Here is an 18775-nt window from a genome sequence, read left to right as displayed (position 1 = left end):
GTGCATCAACCTTTGCATCACGAATGATGGAAATCATATTGAAGATGTTGTTTGTTAATATTCCAATTAAATAAAATGTTGAAAATTTCAATCATTTCATTTCTTGAAAATAGGCATTTTTGCCTTATGTATCCAGACTTTAGGAACACCCAGTAAATCACCGATCTGAACGATTTTTACATCATTGCCTTGTAGCTCTTCTCCCCTCCTCCCTTTTTTCTGTTGTGCCATCACCGTAGAAGCACCAGTTCTTGTGTGAGGAAATGAAGATAAAAACATTTGTTCTGGTAGAGTTTTTCCTTTGTCTTTGACCAATGGTCTAATGCTAACCTCTACCTTCCAAATGTGCGTTTTCTTTTCCACTTGCTATGTAATCTCTCTGGGTATGTATTCTTTCATGTTTCTCAATGCCACACCACTAGATCCAGGATTTTGTCCATGGTAAGAAGCGGTCAAATACCCGGAGATTAAACCCATGCGAAGTTCTCCTCTTGTTACAGAATGCCATCCCTTGCCATAGGGTTCTGTGACCTGCCTTTATTTCCTACTTAGTCTCTTTCTGTATAGTGATTCAGGGACATTATATTAATTTCTCTTACAACATCCACATGAGAACCGGTACGTGGGTGACATTGGATAATAAAACCAATTGAGAAGCTTTCCCAACAGGTTGTGTGGAGTGGGGAGGAGTATTCTGACCTTTTTTTTAAGATAATATATCCTGTCATGCTTAGGAAATCAAGAATACACAAAGAGGTTCTCATTATGACCAGATACTTCTTCCCCAGCAGTGAACCATCTCAGAGTAAACACTGAGAAAGATAACAGTCCAATAACAATACAAAACCACTTCCTCCTTAAGCTCACTTAGAAGGGGTCTGAGGCTTTGAATTGCTCAATTATGTTTAAAAGGGTAATGAACATAACCCCACGGTGTGCCTCACTACCTTGATTTTCAGCCACTTATTTACGTGACTCAAAAAGAATCTGGGAAATATAAATACATGGTCACAAAAAGCTGGGGATGGGGTTGGGTGGGAGAGGATCCTTCACGGAGGAAAACAGCTCCGAACTACAACTATCAAAAAGAAGAGACTCTCTCCTACCTAGGAGAGGACAGACCACAGAGTTGAGGCCCTAAAAGAACAGAACTGGAGAATCCTTTTTTTTTTTTTTTGCCAATCCTAGACTAAAGGTCCCAAATCTCTCTGAAAAAGCACAATAGCACTCCACTTGAAGAGGGAGCACTGTTGAGACCGTAGTAGAAAGAACAAAGTTAACATCCAACTGAGCCTGATGCTGGAAGTGGGAAGAGACTTCAGGGGCTCACGGAAAAGCAAGCCAAGGGAATCCAATGGATTGACCCATTCAGCAGAGTGTGTCTCCGGTGAGGAAACAACCCAGTGCCTGAGCAATCTGCCCAGCCAGCTTGCAGCAGAGATGCCATCACCCAAAAGGACTAAGCCCAGCTGATGCCATGCTATGGGAAGCCAGACCAGCTTAGCAATGGGCAACTCAACCACCATTGAGATTTACACAATGAGTTTCGTTAATACTCCCTGGGGAAAGGGAACATGCAGGCCCTGCAAGTCAGAAGTGATGAGTTGCCTTGGCCATATGTGTTCCCTACACATGGGCCTTACTACTACTGTACCTTCAAGTTTTTGTTTATTCTACCCACACAGACTCTGTACATCTGTGAAAGTCTTACCAAGTTTTTAATAAAAAAATTTTTTTAATTAACTGTTATGCTTTTAAATAAATAAATGCCTTCTCTAAATCCTAATAGAATCTACTGGATGTTCGGGAGGTATTACATAGGGGGCTCATCAATTACTGTGATAGTGGTAGTCACCCACAGGGTTATTCCTAGAACCTGATGTAGCAGCTGCCCCTCATGAGTTCAAGTTGGGGGAATGAACACAAAGGGGATACTACACAAACTTCAGCTAATTTCCTTTGTCTCCCCAATCTGACCCTGCAGAATTACTGGCCCTGGAGCTTAGATGAATGTCTTTGGCTTAAACCCACACAGTGAGCAAATGAAGAGTCTGACACAGGGAAAAAGCAATGTAGTAGCAGTAGAACTAAGTTTGAGACCCAGCATTTACTATTTGGTCTGCGTCAGCCTGGTTGGTAAAATGGGGATAAAATGACCAAAGAATGTTACAGCTAGAAAAGACTTTAAAAATCATCACATTCAACCCTCTTAGTCAGCCAACATGCATTTATTAAGCACCTACCAGTGCACTGTACTTAACATCGGAAAAACAAAGAAAAGCAAAAATAGCCCCCACCTTTAAGGAGCTAACATTTTAATGAGAAAAATAACATGAAAATAAGTAGGTATGTACAAGACAGATACAGAGTAGATGAAAGTATCAGAGGGGAAGGCACTAACAACTGGGGGAACCAGGGACTCCTGGCAACACATGAGATTTGAGATATCTTAAAGGAATCCAGGAAAGTTAGGAGGCAGAAATAAGAGGGGAAGGAGGAGGGAGGGAAGGGGGGGAGATGGAGGGAGAGAGGGAGGGGGGGGAGAGAGGGAGAGAGGGGGAGAGAGAGAGAGAGAGAGAGAGAGAGAGAGAGAGAGAGAGAGAGAGAGAGAGAGATTCCTCTCCTGATGCATAGATGCAAGTGTCCTTCATTCTTAATAAGAAAAATCTTTACTAGACACTACCATCCCCTCAAACTATCACCCTATATTTCTCCTCCCTTTCCCAATCAAACTCACAGAAAAACCTATTTATTCCTGTGGTCTCTATTTTCTTTCCCCACTTCTCAGCCCTTTGCAATCTGAATTCTGACTTCACCACTAAACTGAAATTGCCTTCCAAAGCGACCAATTATTTCTTAATTACCAAACATGATAGTCCCTTGCCACACCACACTGCATGCCCCGCCCCACCCAATCTCTGGTTAGGCTTGGCTTTGACAGGGAATGAATGGGGTGGAGTAGATAAAGTTACTGGCTGATGGAGTGCTATTTTCACATATATGCAATATCCCATACACAGTGCCTGCCACACAGCAGATGCTTCAAAGGTTGTTGATGGGTTGATTGGTATAAGTGTGCCCCAAACAACATCATTTTGTAAGAACACTTCTTATGTTATCATCATATTGCACTGTGAGATCATAAAACCCTGCTTCAACATCTTAGGTCAATCACTTCTTTGTGATAGAATATTCCCAATACTGCGGATTCACCAAACTGTTTTTGGTGGAACCAATGCGCAAGGTCAGATGGGGTATCTTGTATACCTCTTAAGTCTGATGCCATCTGATGCCTCACCCATTTCTGGGCTATAGCATCAGTATTATGATAGTACCCTGCGGTGCAACCATGGTAGCCATTGTCTGTCTAAAGCTCTGCAAGTAGTTTGTGGACACCAATTATTAGATGCAAGGCACTGGTTAAATGTTTTTGGAATTGGACTAAAAGATTAGTTACCATATTCCCCTGTTAAAATGAAGAGTGGGAACATTGACATTTAAGGGAAAAAAAGTTCAAGTAAACGTAAGAAATAAGGAAAAAACTCCAGCATGTTTTTCAGAGAAATTTGCTATATGTAAATAAGGTTCCCCCAGTTTAATTCAGGTCACACGAAACCAAATTTCTTGGAGAAAAACCTTTTCTTTATACTATCAACGCTAAGTAAATTAATACAGACAACTGGAACTAATATGACTTTAATGTGGCATAGCAAGATGGCAGAGGGGAAAAAAAGTTTAAAAAGAATGACTCTAAGTTTGATTATTTTTAGAATACTGATTCTCATAATACATATTTATACTATCCCATCAGGAATTATCTTTCACTTAAAGGCAATTTTTTCTTCTTTACGTTACCCCAAGTGAACATCCACATGCATAAATGAAAACCCCAAGACACATGCATAGTTACTTTCTAGGTATTCCTTCTGGCATAGTATAAATAAAATATGTGTCATAAATAGTTAAATACTTTCCCTCCTACATTTGGAATGGCTAGATGTGCACAAAGATTAATGTCTCATGAGTTATTATCAATAACATAAAAGGAACACTACTTCTTGTCAAGAAGACACTTCCATGATACAGTCACACATATACACACACCCTTTTCTAATAATATTTCAATCATCACCATCGTATTGCCATATGCACCCTACAACATTATTAGTTTGATGTATGAAGCTCCCTTTTAAGGCAATCTGCATGAAATTGTATTACAAAATACTTTTTTGTTGTATAAAATTGCAATTAAACATGAAAAAACCAACAAACTGATAATGCTACCCATAACTCCTAACAAAGCACTAAATCTAGGAAAAAAAACCCTTTTTTTATACAACTGTAAAAAATTTTAAGCTGCTTTGCAACCATCCTTTACTAAAAGTTAGATACATTACACCATTCTAGCAGCAGATTAATAAATAAGAATTAAATATTCTATTTTACAAAAACATACAGAATGGCCTATTTAAAAGTAAAGAGATTGGGGGACAATTCCTACAAAATCATATTCGTTAAGGAAGAATAAGACCACATTCAAATAAAGAATTGTCAGTGCTAAAACCACTCTAGAGACAATCACATGAGTTACTTTAACATGCTATGGCACCTTGGTTGCAAATATTTTTTTTTTAAACTGAGCTTCCAGGAACTAAAAAGAAGACTATTTGTCTCATAGCTTTTATTAAGCAAACTTTATATAACCACCACATAGTGGCAAGAGATATAATAGCTGTTTCCAGCTACAGAAAGAACCGAGTCCTACCCTAACATACAGATCATTGAGATGTCACCTACAAGAAAGAAAGAAAATAATGTTTCAGTTTGTATTTCATTTCCTTGAAGGCATTTTTCATATGGGGCCATGTCCATTTTCTTGTCATTTCTGTGGATGTTGCTCAGTAACTATTTTCATGGCCAGCCAAAATGTAGAGATTGCTGTGTGCTGTAGGATTTTCTGTTGGCCTACTTTCCAAAACGACAACCCTGCAATTAAACCAAAACAAAAGAACTGTTTAGAAGTAAAAGCACATATTGCATGCTTCGAATAATAACAATGCATCAGAAATTCATCTCATAGTTCACATTCTCGTAAGACTACATAAGGAACACAGAAGGGGCATTATACTTGGCTTTAAATTCAACTCCTTAATAGCTTTAAAATTCTTTATATGGGATGGCTCTGGCAGGGACAAAGGAGGTATAGAGGGGGCAATTTTAGGCAATGCAAGTCAAAACACAACAATAAAATTTTCTTTTAAAAACCAAAAACACTGGAGTTTTGCTCATTCTTTAATAGAAACAGAAAATTATGTAATGCTAAAATTACATAATGCCTAGCTGGGAAAATCAGCGAAAGAGGTCCAATTCATCCCAAGAGATCTCTCACTTTCTCCCCTGCCTGTCTCTCTAGGGTATGTGTAAGCAGGAACAATTATGGACCACAACAGAATAACTTTTCTGAGGATGAGGGGTAAGTTGACGGAAAGAAATATAGAAGATTAAGTCTGACTACCACTGAAATTTAGGAACATGCAACAGAACATATCTCATACTTACATATGACGCTACATTTTGAGCTGGAAAGACCTTAAAGGGCATTTGGTTCAACTCCCTCATTTTGTAGAGGAAGAAACTAAGGCTCAGAGAGAGAGAAGCCAAGCAACACAATCATCACTGCACAACCAGTAAGAGTTTGAGCAGAACTTCTGCTCTGTTGCTAACAAAAGCCCTTAAAAACACCTTAAAAAATAGACTAACCCAAATGGCAAAAGAGCTCCAAAAAGCCAATGAGAAGGCAGAATTAGACAAATGGAAAAGGAGGTCCAAAAGACCACTGAAGAAAACACCACCTTAAAAACTAAACTGGACCAAGTGGAAGCTGGTGACTTTATGAGAAATCAAGATAGTACAAAACAGAACCAAAGGAATGAAAAAATGGAAGACAATGTCAAATATCTCATTGGAAAAGCCACTGACCAGGAAAATAGATCCAGGGGAGATAATTTTAAAATTATGGACTACCTGAGAGCCATGATCAAAAAAAGAGCCTAGATATCATCTTTCAAGAAATTATCAAGGAGAACTGCCCTGATATTCTAGAGCCAGAGGGTAAAATAGAAATTGAAAGAATCCACTGATTGCCTTCTGAAAAAGATCTGCCTGACCACTCTCTCCAGGATAGGCCGCTCTTCCTCTCCTGACACACTAACAGAGCGGACAAAGAGGAACGGGCAAACTCCCGGCTCTTTCATGGATCCTTCCAGACCATCCTTCCCTCTGGTGCCATTACTGCTTCCTCTGTCTTCAGGAAATTAACTGTCCTTTGGCTCAGTATTTCTTTCCACATTTATCCCTGTTCTCATACTGGAGGACTTCAATATTCCTGTCGATGTGCCCCTCGCATACCTCAGATTCTGAGTTCATCAACCTGCTTAACTCCCATGTTGACTCCTAAAACTCACATCTTCATTGTTTCAGGGAGAGTGATACCTTAGATCTCATCATCACAGTGATGTCCCATCTCCATGCTCTCAAATTCTCAAATTCCATTCTCTGCTCATAATCTGCTGCCCTCCCATCTTTCCTTCTGCCTTATTCCTCCTAAATTTGCTCATCGTCACCATTACCTTCTGTTCTCTTATACTATCACCTATGCTCTGGCCTCACACCCTACTTTCCGTATGGTTTTATTTTCCCCTGTTGATTTTTGCTGTTCTGTGATGCTACAGCTCATATTTTTCTGCCACTAGCCCCTGTGATTTTTTACAAATGAGTCTGTATACTAAAATGGGGTTGCCATTGGTTATCATGTTTCTCTGGTTGGCAAAGATCTTATGTTTGCTAGATGCAATGGTTTTTACACTCTTTTAGTCTTCTCATTATGGCCATTCACAAATGAGTCTGTATACTAAAATGGGGTTGCCATTGGTTATCATGTTTCTCTGGTTGGCAAAGATCTTATGTTTGCTAGATGCAATGGTTTTTACACTCTTTTAGTCTTCTCATTATGGCCATTCACAGAATTTGGGAGTAGGAAGTGACTTCAGAGACCATCTTCTAGTCCAGGGATGGGGAAACTCTGACCTCGAGGCCACTATGTGGCCCTCTAGGTCCTCACGTGCAGCCCTTTGACTGAATCCAAACTCACAGAACAAATCCTTTTATTAAGGGGGTTTGTTCTGTGAAGTTTGGATTCAGTTAAAAGGCCGCATGGAAGGACCTGGAAGGTCACATATGGCCTCGAGGCTGCAGGTTCCCCACTTCTGTAGTCTAATCCACACACAAAAAGAATTCCCACCGTAATACATCTGACAAGTGGTCATCCTATGCTTCAAGTCAAGAAGGGGGAACCTATCACCTCTCAAGGTAAGCTATAGGACCTTTGGGAAGCAACTTTCCTCTTTGTAGTTTCCCACCCACAGCTCCAATTTCTGACCTCTGGGGCCAAAAATAACAAGTCCAGTGACTCCTCCAGTAAATGCCCCTTGAAACACTGGAAGATGGCTGTGTATCTGCCCCACAAGTTCTGTGCTCAGTTCCCACAATCAATTCACATGAGACATGGACTCGCGGCCCTTTACCATCCTGGTTACCTTTCTTTGGACACTCTACAGGTTAGCAATGTCCTTATACCCACAACTAAACATAACATTCCATGTAGGGTCTGGTAAGAGCAGAGTAAATGGAATTGTTGCTTGTCTAATCCTGGAAGCTATGCCCTCCACCCCAAGATTACATAGCTTTTTTGGCTAGGACATTACACTCCTTACTTATATTGGGCTTGTAGTCCACTAAACCCCCCAACATCTTTTCAGAACCGCTGTCTACCCATCTCCTGCCCCTATTTTTTGCTATTGAAGCTGACTTTTTAGTACCTCAGTGCAAAACTTTACATGCATCTCTACTGGATTTCATCTTAATAAATTTAGTTCAATGCGCTTGCCTAAAACTCTTTTGGATTCTGTCATCTGGTATGCTGGAAGCTGTCCCTTCCAGCTCCCAACAAATGACTCAGTCACCTGCAAGTTGACGAGCTTTATCTAAGACACTGATAACAATGTTAACCATTCCAAAGCCAAGCACAGATCTCGGGACTCCTCTGGGGACCTTCTGCTAGGTTGCTATGGAACTTCTTACAATTGTACTTTGAGTTGCAAACCATCTGACTGTAATAATGTCTAATCCAAATCTCTCCAAATACCGACGAGAGTCAAAGTCTTAATTGAAAAAGGATGACTTGGCGTTGTTGTAACTGCATGCCTGTTCTCATCTTTATCCTTTCTTCTAACTTGATATTAATTTTTAGCTTTACTTTATATACAGTCAATGGACTGACTGCACAGGAAGCTCATTCTGACATGATCCCATATCAGTAGCCAGTTATTTCCTGTGTAGTATGATAGTCAATTTCATTTTTTTGTGATGTTATCCAGTACTTTTTATATTTTGGAAGAAAATATTCATAATATATAGGTATGAACTTCTGAGTAATCTACAAGGCTTGAATATCTTATTTCTTGATCCTGCCTTGTATCACCTTCACAACGAAACTGAGTATCAAACTTTATGCTGAATAAATATGCAGATCTTGCCAAGTTCTTTGTTTAATTTATTTCATCATTCTTTGTGATAGTCATTGATGAGTAAGTGGCATTTATTTTTACCATAGTCCTACTTATATTCATCATGAGCATTATGAGAGATAACCAACTATCTTATGTAAAGATTTTTCTTACTGCTTATGGAAACACAGTGAAACCAATTATTCTCTACCATTTACAATCTGGGTGACCTTGTACAAGTCATTTTAACTCTATGGGTCTTGGTTTCTTCATCTATTAAAACTTAAGGTCTTGTTAGGCTCTATATCTTTCTTATGAACTCCTTTATTTGCCTAAAAGAGGAAAACCTGTAAGCCATCCATTTTATTTCTCATTTCATGTCAATACTGATGTGGTTGATTTCTTCTAATACCTATTAATTTACTGGTTTTTAGGAAAAGATCTCATACCTGACAGTGCCAAAAGTTAAACAGATATTTACGAACTGTCTAAAAATGGTATGCTTTTCCAACGTTGGCACTGCAAGAAAGGGAGTAGGTGAGACTGTGTGCTATTTTTGATTTTTTTTATCATCTAATGGCCAACTGACTTATTTTGATCTCTATTTAAATAGCCTGGCCCTTAGACTATCTGTTATTGGGACCAGAAATGTACGAATTAAAATTGCAAATCACTCAATGAACAATGGTAAGACAGATGATGGGTATAAATATGTTCTAATAAAATACAGCATATGACTTTCATGGAAGAAGTGCTGTAAAAGCATTATCCAGGCCCATCTGTAACTGGAAGAAGAAATATACCAGTCATGTAACGAGAATGAGACCACAGATGGACACCCCAAGATATTAAATGATCGAGAAGAAGTTCTCTAGCATGTTATATGAACTTCTTATAGCATTTATGGAACTATATAGACAAGAGTCACATGAGATAGCATGGAGGGAGAAGGGAGGCCATGTAGACAACTGCCACCAGAAGATGAAATCATAGAGCTATCAAAGATCCATGTTTTAATACCTTTTTTTGAACTTCTAGAGGATATTATATTTTACTAAAGGAGAAACCTGTACTTTAAATAAACATTACTTGAAGGGTCAAATGACATTAAATCAAGGGCTTGTACAAAGGTCCTTTACTGGTTGTACTTGGTCAATAAACACTACCATAGCCTACATGGAGTAGGTTACTTTTGTGGTAGGCAAGGAAGAATGAATATTGCTTTTCATGTAGTCTAGCTTGAAAGAAAGAAAAGGTGGGGAGGGGAACAACTTCATGGAATGGTGTGTTTTGGGGTTTATCTTTAGTTTTCTCCACAAAGAGAGCCAAGCATCCCTAATGTAGACTGAGTTTCACAATAAACAAGGAATATTGTGTTCCTTTTGATGGACCAGTAAGTGTTGAAAATTCAACCTGATTTTAAAAATAATTGTTAAAGAACAATCAGAAAATTGTTTAGAACAACTATAGGGTTTGACAATCTTCACAACAAAGAAACATACCTTAATTTTAACTCTGAGTCATTGTGACTAACACTCTATGGGGACAGCTTCACTACTCATAATAGTAAGAGATCTCTAAATTGACTGACTAAAAATATTAGATCATCACAACAAGGTAATTAGAAATTTTCTCTAAAACGGCTGAGTATACCATGGGTTCCATTTTTAGACTTATTTATATGAATAAAACATTTGCATCCCTTTAATTTTTTAAAAAATTAGTTATTACCTGTCAGAGCCAAGCAAACGGAAAACTCTAGTTTCATCTGAAATCTCCTGGGTAACCTAAAAAACATTAATGGCACAAGTCAGTTTAGATAGCATGCCAAATCACAACCATAAAAGTATTCCTCATATATAACAGAAAAGTAAAGTAAGTAAAATTTCACAACAATAAGCATTTACTTAAGGCAACAATTCTTTCAAATCAATTCAGAATTTACTAAGACCCCAGGTGGGTGCTGTGAGAAATACAGAAGACATACATAAGTCACAGTCTCTGCTCAAGAAGTTTAGAGTCTTGTAAGAGGACTACACAAAGCAATTAGCAATGAATACAAGAATATGTAGAGTTTTGTGGGAACATGTTATAAGCAGTTCAATTATAAGTACTTCAGAAAAGTAGAGGCATCAATTCTACCTATGTATTCTATTCTCTTACACTTTTTGAGAACTTGTTCCATTAATGATATATCATCTTACTGTTTTATTCATTCCCTCTCTGCCTATAACCATGCTCAAATACCCGCTATCCTAAAAAAAACAAAAACAAAACCAAAAATACCCTATGCAGCCTTTAGCTCCTGTCCCATTTTCTTCCTTTCACTGCTAAAACTTCTCAAAAGATTTATCTATCTACTACCTCCACTTCTGGGTTACTCACTTACTTTGTGGCTCTTAAAATATGTTTTAAATTTTTTTTTCATCACTGTAAATCCTGATGGAAGTTCTTGAAGCATTTGACACAGCTGCCCATCGCCTCTCTCCTTTGGCTTCAGTGACAGTGTAGTGGCACCTAGTTCTCCTATTTCATTTTTAAAAATGATTTTACTGCTATCTTTTGCTTTTACATTACATTCACTTCTGAATACATTTCTCTCCCCCCAGCTGACCTTCTCTTATTAAAAAAAAAAAGATTTGAAAGAGAAAAACAGTTCTGCAAAACTGATCAACACACTGACTATATCTGGCAGAATATGCAGTATTCTACACACACACACACACACACACACACACACACACACACACACCCCTACCTATTTTTGACCTCCTTGGGGGTAAATGCTCAGAAAAGAGATTTCTGAGGCAAAAGGGATGTGCATTTTATTCATGAAACCTTAACTCCAAACTTATTTTTTCCAATTCATAGCTCCTCAATGTTCCTGCAGATCCTCCAACTTTGACTATTGTCATCTTTTATATTTTTCTTAATTTGCTGGGTATAAGGTAAAACTTCAGAGTTGTTTTAACTGGCATTTATCTTATTATTAGTAATTTAGGGTATCATTACATGATTATTTAAAAAGTTTGTTATTCTTTTGAGAATCATTTGTTCATATACTTGGATCATTTATACAAGGGGGAATGGCTCCCGGTCATATATTTGTGTTAATTCCCTATGTGTCTTAGGTATCAGACTCACATATACGATGCAGAGATTATTTTCCATCATCAACTGTTCCCTTCTTACCTTACTTGCATTGATTTTTCTTGTGCAAAAGCCTTTCGAGTTCATGTAATTTAAATTATTTATGTCATCTTGTGTTAAAAAGACCAAGCCATGAGGCCACAGATTTATAGCTAAAGAGGCCAAGAGGTCCTCAAGACAATCCCTCTTATTTCATTGAGGAAACTGCAGCCCAGGGAGGTTGTGACTTGGCCAGGGTCATACAGCTAGTGGGTATCTGAGGCAGGACTGAAACCTAAGTTTTCTTGACTCTAGGCCAAGCCCTCTGCCCACTACACCAAGCTGCCATTCAAATTTGTTTTTTAAAGACCAGTCTATTTAAACATGGAGAGGTTCTTTATCAGTAGGCTGGCAACTTGGGCATGAATTCTTTGGCCATAGCAACCTATTAAAATGTGAAATGACCCTCAGTCCTGAGGAAGGCCCCCTTTCATTTCTGAAAAGACTGTAGCAGAATGGCAGTAAAGAGGGAAGAGAATAGTAAGAATCATTTTAGATCCTCTACAAACTTTTATGTAGATATTTGTACTCTAAATAATGTTCAATAATCTGGACATACTACTGGAGGCACTAAATCGTATCAGTCTTATCATGACTGCTATAAAAGAAACTACAATAAAGAAGGATATTTCATGTGAACGGAAGCATAGCTCACAGGTACTTTATGAAGAGGTAAAGTAATTGGTGAATTTTGTTTTATTATACCCAAAGGCAACAAAGCATATCATTTCATGAGATATCTGATAATTAGATATTATGGTACTCAAGAGAAGCATGCGGCTTAACGTATTAACATAAGAGTCCAATGATGAACAGATAGATTATGACTATTTCATACTGTTTGTTTTTTTCTTAAAAAGTATAATAAATTCCCAAATCTTACTTTCAAAAGTGTCTTTCTTGTCTATCATTCCTTTTGTTCTTTTCAGTCAGTCAACATGCTTTTATTAAGTGCTTACTATGTCACAAGCACTGTGCTTAGTGCTGGGGATACAAAGAGAAGCGAAAGCAATCCCTGCTCTCAAGGAGCTCACATTCTTATGGGAGAGAGACGCACAAATAGCTAGGGACATACAAGATAGGACAGGGTAAACTGGAGATAATTTCAGAGGAAAGGCACTAATGTTGAGGAAGACCAGGAAAGACTTCCAGCAGCAGCTGAAACTTGAAACTGGGAGGCAGAGGTAAAGAAGGAAAGCATTGTAGGCATGGGGGAACAGTCAGTAAAAATGCATAATTGGGAGAGGAAGTGTCTTGTGAGAAAAACACCAAGGAGGACAGTGCTACTGGTCATAGAACAATGAGTTTGACATATTTCTACATCAAACTCTTTGTATATGTAAGTGTATATTTAACCATCTTTTGTCTACTTCAGGTAAGAGTGAGGTTCATCCAATACCTATTCATCCCACCCTAGTCCTTCATGTTTGTATGTTCTAATACACTCCAATTATGAGAAATATGAAGTTCCACCCCCCTGTTTATTCTTTCTACTCTATTGTATTTCTTTTAACCTGCCTTCTTTTTCTTGTTTTAAAACCCTAGGAACAGAACTAATCTATCCACAGTTCTTTTCCTTTCCTTATTTAACCCCCTTAATACCCTTTGAAGACATTAAGGCTCTAAAGGGACATTTGTTTCTTCTCATTCTTGAATGTTAGTGCTACATCAGGATTCTGTTCTAATTACTCAAATACATTTACCTGTCTAGGATTTTCTTGACACTTATCTTTCTAGTTCAAGATTCTTACTCAGCTCTGATCTTTTCATCAGGAATGCTTGACAGTCCTCTATTCCATTAGGGATCCATTTTTTTTTTTGATGTAGGATTATACTCAGCTGTATAGGCCAAGTTGTTTGCCTCTTCCTTTGTCTTTTGTCATATTGTGTTTTAAGATCTCTTCTGACTTATAGTAGAGCTGCCACGTCTTCTATAGTCCTGACCATGGCTGGTTAGTACTTGAATTTCTTTAAGAGTTACCTGTAATATTTTTCTATGACGTGGAAGTTTGGAATCTTGGCTATGGCATTACTGAGACTTCTCCTTTTGGAGTTTATTTCAGGAGGTGCACAGATGGATTCTTTCCGTCTCCACATGCTCTTTTGTTTGTAGCAGATCTCAACAGTTTCATTCATGATTTCTTGAAATAAAGGCATCTAGGTTTTTAAAAAATCATTACTGTTTTCTAGGCTAGTTGCCTTTGATATTAGATATATTTTCTTCTATTTTCTCTAGTCTTTTAATTTTGTTCTACTATTTCTCGGAGTCATTAATTTGTGTGATTTACTATAGTTTTCAGAAAGTCTTATTCTTAGGTAAGGTTTATCATGTTCTCTTTCGAGTTACTTATTCTCTTTTCCATTATATTTTAGTACTTTCATTTTTGTCTCTTGCTTCATTTCTTGCAGGTATTAATTCAGACATTGTAAGAAAGGCCACTAGTCTCTTCTTGAAGTTGTTAGAGTTACTGTCTCCTTTAGAGAGATTTCTAGGCTTGCAATAATTTTTTATAATGGTTGGTATTTTCTTTGATTCACTTATCTCTCCATATTAAAAGTTTCTGAATTGGGCTCTGGGCCAGGGCCATTCTCCATTCCCTCTTATACTTTGAATTAGGCTTTTACTTGGTATTGCCCAGTGCGTGGTGGGTTGGGGTGTTTCTGTATTGACTTTTACTTCAAGGGGTTAGGTCCTCCTGGATATTTGAAGTTCAAATCATTGAACTTTCAGGGCCCTCTCTGGCACCTCAGAGCCCTTGGACCTGAGGTGTTCTGGTCTGAGTGCTGTGGCCCCATGCTGGCTACTTCAGCTTCGAGCTGTTCTCCAGAACTTCCAAGGCACCTACCTACCACCCTCCCCCGGGGCCTGCTGCCCCAAAACACAAAGCCTGGGCAGTCTTCAGTCACGCTGGGAAGCTGCCTTGTGATTCTGCTGGTAGATCCCCTTTCCTATTGGCTTTGGGCTTCTGAGTGATAGCAGAGGTGGAAAGAGTAATTTCTCATTGGATTTCTTAATTATTATATGGTCTTTTGTGAATTTCGAAGTTTTTTTTTACAGGTATGAGGAAGATCTGAGGTATGTGAAAGCTTTTTTAAAAAGTGTCTAACAGATTTTATGTGTTACTTTCAAAAATTTCTTTCTTGTCTAGGCTACCTTCTTTAGTCAGTCAATAAATTTCTACTAAATGTTTCCTATGTTGTAAACACCATGTTCAATGCTGGGGATACAAAGAGGCAAAATACTGTATTACTTGACTGTGCTTATTTGTTATAGGAAAGGCTTATTTTTACTTGGAAGCAGAGGGTGGGGAGAGAATTAGGAGAGGAAAAAGGGGCTAACAACAGTCCCCAAAAGAGGAAAAATAAACAGTACCAATGAACCTTTTAAAACAATGCACAGAACAGTAGATGAAACTTCTGGGAGAGACAGTCAAGAACACCTTAACTGTTGGATTTATGATATACTTAAAAAAAAACAAGTGGAATGTAGTGATGATTTGCATTTTCATAAGCAACCTTTTCCCATCAATGTGCTTCTCCCGATGATTATCAGTTGATGTTAATTAACCAGGTAGACTTTATTAACTTTTATAAGTATTAATGAACGTAACAAAACAGCTGGTACAAAACATCCCCCCTAATTCAGGGGTCACAAGTCCGTAGAGAAGTCTAGGGGAAAGTGGGCTCAAGCTTAGAACCTGTGAGGTGCAAAGTGGGTAACCTGTAGCTCTTGTAATGGAAATCCTCTAGCCGCCTCGATGAGGCCTCCACGAAATCCCTCTGAATTACATGCAGTGTAGCTGGACTCCTTGTAGAAGCCTGAAGCTGCCTTCTCTCACTGTATCCACTGCTGGAGAGTGATGACAAGTTCAATTGCTAGTCAAGAAGGGGAATGGAGGGGCTGGAGGATGCACTCTTCTCCTCCACCCCAAGTGATTCTTTCTCGGGGCCTCTCCTCTGGGTTGGTCAGATATTCGAAAGCTGGAATCCAAACTAGCTTGATATTTTATACAGGCTTCAGAGGAAATGACTGAGTCACTGGCTGCAATTCCAATGAACTTCCTTACAGCATCATTTCATTTCTTCCAAATCACTCTTTCCAAATTTAGTAATGACTTTTCACTTAGTTTAATGTCTTTCATTGACTTGTTGATTGAATAAAGGTATTTTCATCTTATAAAGGCATCATCTTATTAGTTACTTTTATTGGGGGTAGGAGGATTGAATGATTCAGTTAACCCGTTCTCCCCCCTCCCCCAACCTTAAATGTATATCAGTACAAAGTAGAGACTCTGAATATACTAAATAAACTCACATAGAGACATAGACAGGTCATGTCCCTTAGGCATTTTAAATCACTAAAAATCAATGAAAACAATTCATAGAAACTTACTTCATCTGACTTGAAGCTTTTCCCCTGCATTCCATGTTTCCAGAAGGCTAACACACTATCTTGAAGGCATACTAAAAAAACAGAAAATGAAATTTTTAAACGTTTTCAGCATACAATGGTTTATTGTGAATTTTGCCTAACAATTTTAATAAAAGAAAGAACTAGGAAGTTCCTTTACTGTTTCATGCAAAATCCCATTGTCTAGACTATTAATTGTAATGGTGTTATGTTTTAGTGTTCTAGACCATTCTTGTAGCTAAGCCAATCAATTCTGAGCTTCAGTAATTTGTTGATAACAGTTCATATGAGTTTTCAAAACTATATACCCTACAAACTGATGACCTTAAAATCAATATTATTTACATATCTTTCATAGCCTACAGCTATTTCTTTAAATGGGTGAAACAATGAAAATACCATTCTTACAATAAAAATATACTACAGCAAAATTGTGATTTATTAAATAACTTCTCTATTGTTTCTCTTACAAAATTAAGTTTTTTAAAAAATAAACTTGTTCATAGGCTACAAGACACTAGGCAGAATCTAATATCTAATAAAATATCTAATAATTAGATTCCAATAATAGATTACCAACTAATTAGATAATCAATATTAAATAATGTGATCTGGGATTTAGTAATTAGGGTGTCCAAATAACAAAATCATTATTAAAATTCAAATGAAAATGGCAGGAAAAGGAAAGCAAGATGTTATCAGATAAAGTCCTTACAATAGCCCTGCTATATATAGAAATTAGATACCTTAAAAATTTAATTTGGAAGGGAAGTTGATTTTTTTTAAAGAAGAATATTCTAGCAGCATGACTTCGCCCAACATTTAAAATAAATCACAACTGATGGACTCACAAGCTGCTTAAAGAAAACACTGCTATCATCAGAGGCAACTGTGACTGAGAAGTAAAATGGGTTAGTGGATAGAAAGCCAGCCTCAAAGTCAGGAAAACTTGGGTTAAAGTCCTACCTCTGATTCATACTTGCTAATGTGACCCCAGCAAAACATTTAACCTTTCAGCACTCTGGGTAATTCTCTAAAACTGAAACTGCAAAGCAGGTGCCAATCTGGACTGGAAAAAGAACCTTTTAATGAAACCATAGGTTTGGTATAAATAATGACCATAATAGTAATATATGGGTCATTAGCCCAGATTCTGTTGTTGCTTAGACATTTCAGTCATGTATGACTTTTTGTGACCTTATTTGGGGTATCCTGGGCAGACACTGGAGTAGTTTGCTATTTGCTTCTCCAGTTCATTTTATAGATGAGGAAACAGAGGCAATTTAAGTGATTTGCCCAGGGTCACATAGCTATTAAGTGTCTGAGGCAGCATTTGAACTCAGGTCTTCTGGACTTTAGGCCCAGTGTTCCCCTCGTTGTGTCAGCAGCAACCCATGTTATAGCCAGAAGGCAGCCCTAGTATTAATGGAAAGTTTCATACAAAGCAGAGATAATCTGTTAAAGAAATAGGCATATTTGCAAAGATTCTGAAATATGCTAGCAGGTCTTGGCAATAACAGACACGAACTAATGGTCTATATTATATAGTTTGACTTAGCATCAAAACATCTGGTAGTATGGGCTTTTCTAGTTCAACGACTTTGATTCCTGTCCCCGAATCAGGTGTTTTCTCTGTTCAAAAGTTCTATTAAAGGATTAATACAATTTACATCAAGGTTAAACTCTCAGACTTGAATGAAAAGATGAATAAGATGACAGGGTTGGAGCTGGAATGGAAATCTATTCCAAAACTTCATTTACAGATAAGGAAACTGAACCCCAAAGATGTTCAGATAATAAGGTAGGAGAGCCTGGACTTGAACTCAGATACTGTCTCCAAGATCAGTGCTCTTTCCATAAGATAGTACTACTCTTCACATTCAAGTGACTAGCTTTATTTTCAAATACAATTTCCACCTAACAATAAAGCTTAAGTTTTTGTGACAATCATATCAATACAGTGAACTGTTATAACCCAAACATTTCTCATGTCCCAAAAGTGAAACTACCAAACCTTTTTAACTTCTCCTGATTTATGGCAATGTCAATTTTCCAAATTATTAAAAAAAATTCTAGTTCACAAAATCTTACTGTCAGTTGAACTTCTGTCAAACACGTCATTTAATGTGCCACACTTCAACCATCAGTATATAATTGATGAGATGAATATTTCTTATATAAATATTAGCAAATGTGAAAAATACTTGCGCTAATACATACAGACACACTATGCAATCATAATGATAAATTAAAGTAAGTATATTTGTCAGTTTAAAACTTCTGCTCTGTGTTCAAGGCAAGTGGAAATCTGACAGGTGTAAGGGGAATTTAAAATCACTGACCGTCACAACACACCAAGCAGAATTTTACAGATATGAAAGCCTTAATATATTTAATATTCTGTCACACCACACAAATACCTCTAAAGTATCAAAAGTATAGGGCTCAATATAACTCACTCGATGCAGTAAAGCGGACAATGAAGAGAAACAAATGAATGTAATTTCAAATTTTAGAATATATAGAAACTTTTAAAAATTAGCTGTGACCTAGTAACCTAAATATAGTTTGAACAAAACATGTCTTCCTACAATAAAATATTAAAGAAAAA

General features: G+C 37.5%; 1 protein-coding gene across 2 annotated transcripts in view; it reads right to left on the bottom strand.

Annotated features, from left to right (window-relative positions):
- Window positions 1-3680: 3680 nt before the first annotated feature.
- MAP4K5 (mitogen-activated protein kinase kinase kinase kinase 5) overlaps window positions 3681-18775 on the bottom strand; it is a 157697-nt gene continuing 142602 nt past the window's right edge. For both annotated transcript variants that reach the window (XM_036750443.1, XM_036750444.1), the window contains 3 exons: window positions 16147-16217; window positions 10296-10351; window positions 3681-4986 (listed from right to left, as the gene is read on the bottom strand). In XM_036750443.1, the coding sequence (XP_036606338.1) occupies window positions 4899-4986; window positions 10296-10351; window positions 16147-16217 (215 nt within the window). In that variant the 3' untranslated portion in view covers window positions 3681-4898. The remainder of the gene's footprint in view (window positions 4987-10295; window positions 10352-16146; window positions 16218-18775) is intronic.

This window comes from Trichosurus vulpecula, chromosome 3 (genome assembly GCF_011100635.1).
Source record: "Trichosurus vulpecula isolate mTriVul1 chromosome 3, mTriVul1.pri, whole genome shotgun sequence".
NCBI classification, from domain to species: domain Eukaryota; kingdom Metazoa; phylum Chordata; class Mammalia; order Diprotodontia; family Phalangeridae; genus Trichosurus; species Trichosurus vulpecula.
This window is presented reverse-complemented; position numbering and strand designations above follow the sequence as displayed.